This window comes from Podarcis pityusensis, assembly GCF_964106645.2.
Source record: "Podarcis pityusensis genome assembly, chromosome: 1".
Classification (NCBI taxonomy): Eukaryota; Metazoa; Chordata; class Lepidosauria; order Squamata; family Lacertidae; genus Podarcis; species Podarcis pityusensis.
The window spans coordinates 34,337,466-34,347,662 of record NC_138028.1 but is presented as its reverse complement, the minus strand read 5'-3'; the positions used below and the strand labels follow the sequence as shown (position 1 = coordinate 34,347,662).

Sequence of the window (10,197 nt, the reverse complement as noted above, 5' to 3'; positions counted from 1 at the left end):
TGAGCATGAACAGAAAGCTGTCTTGGGAATGAGAATCCACAGGGGGGTGGGTCGAGGAGCCCTGTTGGTTCAGCATGTCCAAGATGTTGCAACCGAATGAGATAAGATTCATTTCTCAAGCCTGCTATGAACAGAGCTTATTCATTAGCCTTTAAAAGTAACATTTTGCCTTTTGCCACAGCATCTTGTGAGAAAAGCAGAGAAAAGCTGTTTTGGATTTTTAGAAGACAAAAGGAGTTTTGGACAGTTTTGAGGCCTGGTTGATTATTGAAGCCTGGGGTGATTTCACAGACAGGATTTGGGTATTCTTCCCTTCAATATAAGGAATGAACTTAATAACAGGATTTGGGCAGGTCTTCAAATCAATGCTCAAAAATCAGTAATTCCGTGCTTTAACATAAACACAGAAAGCACAGAACAAACAGGCATATCAATAAATTATAAAATACATTGAAATTTTTATACTAAAGAATTAAAAACCAATAGAAAAATTTAACTATAATCTTTTATCATGGAAGATATACAAGGAGCTTATGAACTGGTCAAAATTAAATATAGCATGGTTAAGCAAGATTGCAACAATCAAAATGAATATATTACCTCCACTGACATACTTATTCCAAGTACTACCCTTACCACTAACTCGCAACAAGATTCAAAACTGGCAAAAAAACCAAAACAAAATCCTACTAATTAATTTATACTCAATGGCAAAATATCCAGGTTATCAAAAATTGTATTGTATGAACCAAACAAGGAGGGCTTAGGATCCCTTAGTGGCAGACAAAAAATTGGCAGAGGACAAGAAAGTGACTTTGATACAATAAGGTTCAGCTTTATATCATTTGTGTCCTCCTCACACTCAACTCCAACCCCACCGACAACTCATGGCTCTTTATGGAAGGACTCACTCCACTGACAAAAATGGATATATCAAAAGAAGAACTTTATTTGAGCTTTTGTATGCCTCTCTGTTTGGGTTATTCTTATTGCTCATTGTTTATGTGTTTGCATTATGAAAAACAGGAATAAAAATAAGAATTATTGAAAAAAGAACTGTAGAACTGCAATTCAATGCAATTTCAATATCAGTACACATTTGCATTAGATAATTCTGTACAAGTGAATTTGTTCAAGTGCTTCTCTATCAGCAACTTCTTCGAAAAACATATCGTAGTCCAACGGCAGAGCTTCCACCCATTGGCTGAGCTGAATGTCGACCTGAAAAGAAATTAAAATATCATATTTGCACCTGCTTTCCAGTGCATGCAGACCTCTTGACTACTGATGAAGGCAGGTAATAAAAGGTTATCAAAATAAAATATTATTCTGCTGCAGGACTAACATAGGTAAGGTTTGCAATGTACATGTGTGTTTTCAATATCTTGTGACGGATTTGGGACTGCAGTATTGGTAGTATTCACACATTGCTATCTCTCTCAACTATATCATTGCAAATGAGAGTACTGTGGCCCTCAGTGAACTGATCAAAATCACATTTTCATCTTGCCATTGACACATGTTGCTTCTCCCCAGCCCAGTCCTTCTTTCTCACAGGTGTAATAGTTAGGAACCTGAGAGGAGAAACAGGCAGTTTGCTAGCACTATGCTCAGATCTTCCCAAAGCGCCAAATACGAGACCCATGGCAGGAAGCCATGGGACCTCCATGGTCCTCTCTCTTGCCACCAACCTCACTGATCTAGGAGGTGGACACACAAGGAGGGCTTCTGTTGCAAAAGCTTTTTCCATAAAAGCTTTTTCCATAAAAAGGAAAGACTTGACTGCAGAAAAGTTTGAAAAATAACTACTTACCTGAAGCTCCGAAAGAGATTTCTCAAGGCTTGGCAACGTCACTAATAAGGAACCTTTCTTTCTTACATTTTGCCTGATAAATTTCCAGGATCTAGGGGAAAGTAAGTTTAGATTTCACTTGCTTGTGCAACCCTTATGGAAAATTACTTGCTTAGCACGAACTAACATGTTCCAACAAAGTGTAGTTATTATCATCCATCATTTGTGCTCCGAGAGAAAAATACTAGAAGCTTAGCTTGGCCTGCATGAGCATTACAGCCTCTTTGATATGTGCCTGACATATATGCAAAATTATTTTATAGTACAATATTATTATGGAGTGTACCCCACTGTTTGTGGGAAATAATATTAACCAGATTTATAAAACATCTGTATTTTGAAAAAATACAAAAAGAGATACTACCAATGTGTATAACAGGTTGCATCTACCATCGCATAAGCACAAGGCACCTCAATACAATGGATTTTCTCTTTCCATCCTACAGCCCTGTACTCCATCCCCAAAAGCCTATAGGGTTAGTGGGGCTTACCAAACATTGTAGAATGGGTCATCCAGGGTCACAGTGTATGTGTTAATTGAATTGCCTGGAATTGGGTCAAGGAACTTGTACCAAATAATAGCTGCAATCCCAGCCTCAGGCAATGTCACATATCTGCCACTGCATAACAAGAGAGGAAGCTGCCTGGCTCTCATTTGAGGCAACTATTATCACAGCTGCTGCGAGGACAGGGATGTGAAACCTGTGGCCTTCCAGCTGTGGGGGACTAAAACACATCAACCTCCTGGCCTTGCAGGTTGGGGCTGGTAGGTGTTGTAGTTTAACAACTATATTGAGAGCTCTTTTCCTTGTCGTTGCTGATAGGGATTTGCATGGCTCTTATATTCCAATTTACCACCCACCAACTTCTTAAATTTTGCTGTGGGTAAAATTGTACCTCTGTAATCATTTTGTGCATGGATGAAATTAGACATTATGCCACTATGTTTCCTCCCACTATTATTTTCTCATAGGTTGTTAACTGCCTGGTAGCTTAATTTTTTACTTTTGCACTTATAGGATTACCATCACTTTCCAGGTTTTCTAATATTGTCCACTGGACTCCTTTATTAGCTGTGTCATATATTGCTTAAACGACTTGCTTCATAGTAACTACTTGAGTTTGAGAATCTGGAACTTACATTTTTCTTAAATATACATTTCAATCCTAGCTTTTTAAAAGAGGAGAAACATGTGTAAGTCTAACTGTATCCTCAGGAATGTATTCCTAGTTTCTAAAAAATTCAGGAACACACATCTTACCTGGCCTGTTCTGAGCTGTCAAGGAAATATTCAAAAACATTATTCATCACAACAATGTCAGCATTCTGAAGAAGTGACGCCTGAGTACATACGTCTGCATGAAGTACCTGAAGGGGGAAAATCTGTAAGCTTCAAACATGAAAGATCATCTGGCAACAATCTCAAATACTGAAATTAGCCCCCCCCCCACTGTTCTAGGGGTTCTCCCCCCAAAAAGCCATTTTTTGAAGGTGCAGTGGCATAAAGGAGGAAAAAGTCAAGTTGCACAAGCAGAAGGCTTTGCACAGTGCTTCCGCTGATGGGGTGCATTTGGTGAATCCTACCTAAGGCTTCCCCACCCAATTCATTTCAGCAGCTGCTTCACTTTACAGTGAAACAGCTACTGAAACGAAAGAGTGGTGAGAACAACTGGATCAAGGAAGTGCTCCCTCCCATCTTATCAGCGGATTGGGGGGGGGGTGATATTGCTTTGTGCTGGGTTCCTGCTTTGCACAGCACTTTAATGACTCCTGACAACCAGCTGATTGATGGCTGCTTTGTCCAAAATGGTCTCACAAGCCCAAAGGGACACCTGGTGGGTTGGTCCGCAGGCCAGAGGTTCCCTGACCCTGACCCTAAGCAAGCCGCTTACTCTTGGCCTCAGCCTCCCCATTTGCAATATGGGTGTAAAAATACTGACCTTTCTTATTGAATTATACGTATTACCACAAGATAGCACACATAAAGTGCTTGGAACGTCTGATTATACAAATACTAAATACTATTATTCTTTTCTTGTTGGTCATGGGAAAACCTTAAAATCATCTTAAACCTTTTTAATTGTTTCAATATTATTAATATTGAATATCCTCCAGCCTCCGTTTAACTCCAGAGCTGAGTGTACAGGCTGCTATGGAGTTGGTTTGAATCACATGATGGTTTCAGTCAAAAACATTTACAAACTTCAACTATTTGAGGTATCCTACCAGGTATGTGCATTACTGCGAAGATATTGCAACTCCAATGACATTATTTTTCTATGAATATTGACTTGCTAGTTCAAAACCTCGCTGTAAATAAAACAAACTAAGAAATATGTTACTACCTTTATTCTTCCATGAAGGTGGTATTTTGCAATGATAACTTCCTGCAACCGGCAAAAGTCTGCATTCATTTCAACACCATAGATCTGAGACGCTGAGCTATAAAAGTAGCCCTAAAAGAAAAGCCAGTGTAGATAGACAGATATATATATAGGTGGACTGAAATGAAATGTTAAGCTTTACTGAATTATATATATATAAGATGAGACTGTAAGAATCTTAGAAAGTTTCAGGCCCTGTTCCAGAGGGCTTGGTAGCAAGTGCTCAAAATAGTGTTTAGCCAAACAATATAAAGTTTACCTTGCCATAATAATTTATCTTATAAATTAGAATAAATGTTTCACAAGAAGCTTGATCAACTTTTATATGGATTTAACATGGCAAATGCTAGAAACCCACATATTAAGATGCCCCTAAATGATAACTATTACAGCTTTCTGAAACTCTTAACCAGCTGGCAAGAAAAAAAAAATTCAGATTAAATATGGCAGATTGCCACTTCTGTAAATAGAAGCAAAGAATATGATGAAAAGAACTATTTTTAAAAATATGAGTTATGCTTTATCTGGAGGATATATCCATTTTTAACACCATAAAGTGCTTCAGCTTTCCAAATGTTAACAAGTGTTTCTAATTTAAGATAAATTTAGCAAAAATTGACACTGCATCTACTTAATTTGTTATTCCAGGAAACAAGGGAATGCTAAGAAATAACTGGATCCTTTACACAAGTGTTCAGGAAGGTATTCCAAGGAAGAAAAGCTCCCCTTTCTGATCAAGATTATGCCCATGGGGGCAGCTTAATATTTTTAAAGAGCTCCTTAAGACCTTTTGATAAAATGCTATGGTCCTATGCTTTTCTTTTGTTTATTTCTTAAGGGGTTTTTATCCATGGGTGGTGCTGTGGGTTAAACCACAGAGCCTAGGGCTTGCCGATCAGAAGGTTGGCAGTTCAAATCCCCGCGACGAGGTGAGCTCCCGTTGCTCGGTCCCTGCTCCTGCCAACCTAGCAGTTCAAAAGCACGTCGAAGTGCAAGTAGATAAATAGGTATCGCTCCGGTGGGAAGGTAAACAGTGTTTCCGTGCGCTGCTCTGGTTTGCCAGAAGTGGCTTAGTCATGCTGGCCACATGACCTGGAAGCTGTACGCTGGCTCCCTCGGCCAATAAAGCGAGATGAGCGCCACAACCCCAGAGTTGGTCACAACTGGACCTAATGGTCAGGGATCCCTTTACCTTTACCTTATCCTGCCTTCCTAAATCTGAAGGAGCACTAAAGGGATCAATGTCAGTCAATCAAACCATAAGATAATACAACAACAATAACCAAAGAACTGACTATAATAAATTCAGGTTCAGGCAGGAGACAAGCCAAAATCTTGCTTAAGCAACACAGACATTACCTGATGATACTACATAATTGGGAGGAGGAGTAGACTTTCTCTGTAGTTTCTGATAAGGAAGAGTTTAGCTAGGTAAGCAACTGCTGATTTTTCTTGGTAACAAGGGGAACATATTAAAATATGAGGCTGTCTTGGATCTTTCGAAGTATCTACACTGACTTGCAGAAGCTGTTCAGTGTCTGAGGCCTGTGCTCTACTATTAAATTCCAGCCCTCCCCTAAGGCTGTAGCCTAGGAAGGCACACACAAAGTTTGAGAACCAAAATTATACACAGATGTCAACTTTACGGTGAAGCAAAACATGACTGCAAAACCGAACCTGGGCAATGGCTTCCTGATATCTATTTCCTATAAACGGCTGAAACAATTCTTTTAACTATTGAGCGGGATGAAGAAACCTGAGCTGGATTTGCCCAAAACTCAAAAAAAGTATCACCAGCCCAACCCCCCTCATTATCCAGAGACTTATCGGGCAGTTATAACAACAAAGTGGCTGTAGTATGTCATTGCACCCATGTCTTTCTGGCTTAGAGAAGAGAATGTAGTCATATCACATCTGGGTTTGGAGTAAGATGTCCAGTAATATACCACTCATGTTGTGAACAAAATTTTGAGCAAAGTAGGTTATAACATTAAACAGCGTATCTGCAGGACAACACATAGCACAGAAGCATAGAATAACCACCAGGAACAGGAAAAAAGATACATCACAGAAATTGTTAACAAATTCTTGGACTGGGTTTTACCCCAAAGAGGACCGCACCAAGTCTGGAACCAATGTCAACCACCACTTTTCCTGTCAGATCAGGCAGTACATGCCGAAAGAGAAACTTCAGTTCCGAGATGGAAAAGGAATGAGAAATGAACTCTGGGAAATAAGAGCAAAATAATTTTAAATATGCAACCTTGCTGGAACAATCATCAAACACTGTCAAATGTTTAGTAGAACTTGGAACTTGGAATTCTTGTTGGAACACCTTTCCAACAAGAATTATCATTTTTCCACTTGTCTGCTGAGAATAATATTCCTCACCACATTCACATCTTTATGATTTTGAGTAAAACATCAAACTGGACACAATCTTGTATTTCTTTACTTAAAAAGTAACCTTAATAATACAGGGTGAGACTGTAGCATTGGACACATTTCCCACTCAATTTTAAGTAATATAGCATAAATTAAGTGCAACTACTGAAGAGTAAACGGTTTAAATGATACTTTGCGAGATCTTAACTGTCTAGTAAGTGCTATGGGTCTGCTTCATGTTGTTCTTTGAACAGAATTGTGAGCAAAATGAAGAACAGATCAGAGTCCTTTTCACATATGAACACATGGTGGGGAAATCAGGACCACATCCTCCAACCTAGAATGCCATATGTTCAACTGAAAGTCTGAACAGAGCCTAGGATGCATACACAACTGGTATATAGACGAGCTCTCTCTGTGCAAACAGAAACTTGCAAAGGGCAGGGTTCCTAATTACACATACAAAGCTTTTCTCTGCACAAGTGCAGGCTTCGTTTTTACATTCCAGCTATCGGTACGGAGCTTGAAAGGGGGGACCTGCAGCTGTGAGTCTGCTCTGTCCTCCAGACATTCCCTGAATGCAACTTAGGGCCTTCTCTGTAGTGACATCCTGACTTTGGAACTTTCTCCCTAAAGGGATCTGTTTGTGCTCAACTTCAACGGTTTTAGCAAACACACTTTTAATTGGAAAAATTAATGTTTGTATAATAAACACACACATATTTTAGTTACAAGTTACACCTAAGACATAAACAACCCCACCGATTTACCTGAACTAAAATTAAAAGCTAATTTATGTTTATTGGTTTTGTTCCTTTTTTATAAACTTTATTGCAAATTTTAAAAACAACTACAAAACACAAAGTGCTGTCTTCCAAGACAATACATGTACACATGTTAAGTCTTGCATGCATCAAAATAAACCTGGAAAATCAGCTCACTTCAACAGCATTAAGATAATTTCTCCATAGTAGCTGCTGTGGCAAGATGAAAGGGAGATTACTTTACTATTGTTAATAAACTATATAAATCGAGACCATGCAGTCAAACCCATTTTCCTTTTTTTAATGGACTTTCACCTTATTTCCCATTTCATCTGGGAGCACAATAACTTGTAGATGCTTCCGCAGCTCACTCTGAAAAGCATAGTTCCACATCTGACTGAAACCTGAAGCTACTCCATATTTGATTTAGGAAAAAAACATTGGATCAACTGCATAGGCACACATTGACCAATGCTGTCATTTGGCCTCCAAGTACATCATCTATGTACTTACCTAATGGTGCTGTCCGATGAGAGCCGCATGTTAGACAGTAATATCTGCTCATCTTCCCTTCTTCACACAGTGAGTCAATACAGTCATCATCATAAAGGAATGCATCAATATGAACTGTGGGTTTTGTTTGCTGTTGCAGCTGAAGGAGAAGCATAAAGATGAACATGTATATTAATCAGCATATTTTCCCCAGTACTAGCTGCACACAATTTAAGCCCTAGACTTTCTGTTCCACGGCATATAAGTTAGTGGTTCAAAAATTCCCTGCCCCCACAAAGGACCACTTGAAAATTGCGGTGAGTCTTGGCTGGCCACTTCATGATCTTCCAGTCTATTGAACCAATAATAATGCACTGTGCTCTATGAATTTTAACTGTATTTTTATAGGCACACCATGGAACACCCGAGGGAAGCTCTCAGACCACTGGTGGTCCACAAACCACAGTTTGGGAACCCTTGACCTAAATTATGCCTGTTTCTTCACTATTTTGTACCTCTAATTTAACATGTTTTCTCTGTCTAAGGAGTCAGTATTATATATTATACTGCTGCATCAATGAGTTATATTCATGGCCAGGCGTTTCATTTGGAGACCCCACATTGCTGTCTACTAAGGATGCACTTTGAAGGCGGCAGAGTTTCTGCAGCTATAAATGAGAAACAGATAAATGGATAGATAGATAGATGGTAGATAGATAGATAGATAGATAGATAGATAGATAGCATTTACTTGTGTGATACTTAATATGTCATCAGTGCTAGCTGGAATATATATCTTTGTTATAAAGCAAATAGCAAAAGGGGGGAAATTGTGGAGTAATATGAGGAAAGGTAGTGACTAATTTTAGCTCATTAAGAGGAGCCAATGGAAGCAAAACTAGCTCCCCCATAGACAGAGGACATGTAACCCCCATAACCCAGGTCCCACTGTTAGGTGGTAGAAATTCTAGGCTTTCCTCTCCCAGGCAGCTAAATTCAGTATTTTTGCCCAAAACAAATGAAGATTGCAGCCAGCTATTCTGGTTCATCTGGAGAGGTGGGATCCAAAAATAACTGCAGTATACTGTTTTTATTAGGATCAACTCGGAAGTCACAGTGAGCAAGCTTTTGAGTTCTTCAAAACTCTTATTCAGGATAAAAGGTAAAGGGGCCTCTGACCATTAGGTCCAGTCGTGACCAACTCTGGGGTTTATTGGCTGAGGGAGCCAGCGTACAGCTTCTGGGTCATGTGGCCAACATGACTAAGCCACTTCTGGCGAACCAGAGCAGTGCACGGAAACGCCGTTTACCTTCCCGCTGGAGCGGTACCTATTTATCTACTTGCACTTTGACGTGTTTTCGAACTGCTAGGTGGGCAGGAGCTGGGACCGAACAACAGGAGCTCACCCCGTCACGGGGATTTGAACCACCGACCTTCTGATCAGCAAGTCCTAGGCTCTGTGGTTTAACCCACAGCGCCACCCGCGTCCCTATCTTATTCAGGATAGATAGGTGAAATAGAGGGAGAAGAAATATGTTTCAGAGCATAATAGGGGGGGGACCCCAAAGGAACATTTAGGCAGAAGAAGAATTCTGGGTAACTTGAAAACTTGATCAGTGCTTTGTAGTGTTTTATTCTGTTTTTGCTGCTTAGCTGATTAAGCATGACCAAGCATCACCTGACCTACACTGGGCCAATCAGCACAAGGACACTTCTTCAGCAGTTAAAGCTTATTCCCTGTTCTTCTCTTTCTTGAGCTGTTAAAGACAGGTGCCCTGGGCTCAAGTTCTGACAGTGACTCAATCAGGTCATTCAGCAACCTGCATCAGACAGAAGTCCCTGATAGCCCTAGTGGTGGACCCAAATCACTAAACCATCTGACACGGGAAGGCCTCAAAGGCTAAACTTACTTTTTGGAGAGCAAGGTGCTCGGAGCTGAGCATGGCCTCTTTTGGCAAACAATCTCTAAGATCTTCAGCAATACTTCTGAGAATAATATCATCGTTACTGGATGTGAATTCATCAAAGTCATCTACAAAATATGTATGTATGTATAAATAAATAAATAAATAAATAAATAAATAAATAAATGATCATGTGGCACTATCAAGCATCAACAATATTAATGCAGCAGTGATTTGCACACAAATCACAGGATTTTTATTTGAAGAGCTGTTGCGCAACTTTTGTTGCTTATTTTTCCTATAGGCGACAGATTTACATGCCGATGACATTACATTTCAAAAAGCACTCGGTTATTTTAAGATTTACTTTAAGGTGTAGAAACCTACCAACACGGCAATCTTTGCTCCCACCAA

The 10,197-nt window shown here is 39.6% G+C and overlaps 1 protein-coding gene across 1 annotated transcript in view; it reads right to left on the bottom strand.

Annotated features, from left to right (window-relative positions):
* Nucleotides 1-925: 925 nt before the first annotated feature.
* The window catches only part of LOC308462006 (uncharacterized protein), a 30,257-nt gene continuing 20,985 nt past the window's right edge, over nt 926-10,197 (bottom strand). Inside the window, exons 2-8 of the mRNA XM_080979229.1 lie at nt 9,790-9,911; nt 7,900-8,038; nt 6,342-6,463; nt 4,199-4,309; nt 3,115-3,221; nt 1,814-1,904; nt 926-1,221 (exon numbers count right to left, since the gene is read on the bottom strand). Of these exons, the coding sequence (XP_080835355.1) occupies nt 1,105-1,221; nt 1,814-1,904; nt 3,115-3,221; nt 4,199-4,309; nt 6,342-6,463; nt 7,900-8,038; nt 9,790-9,911 (809 nt within the window). The 3' untranslated portion in view covers nt 926-1,104. The remainder of the gene's footprint in view (nt 1,222-1,813; nt 1,905-3,114; nt 3,222-4,198; nt 4,310-6,341; nt 6,464-7,899; nt 8,039-9,789; nt 9,912-10,197) is intronic.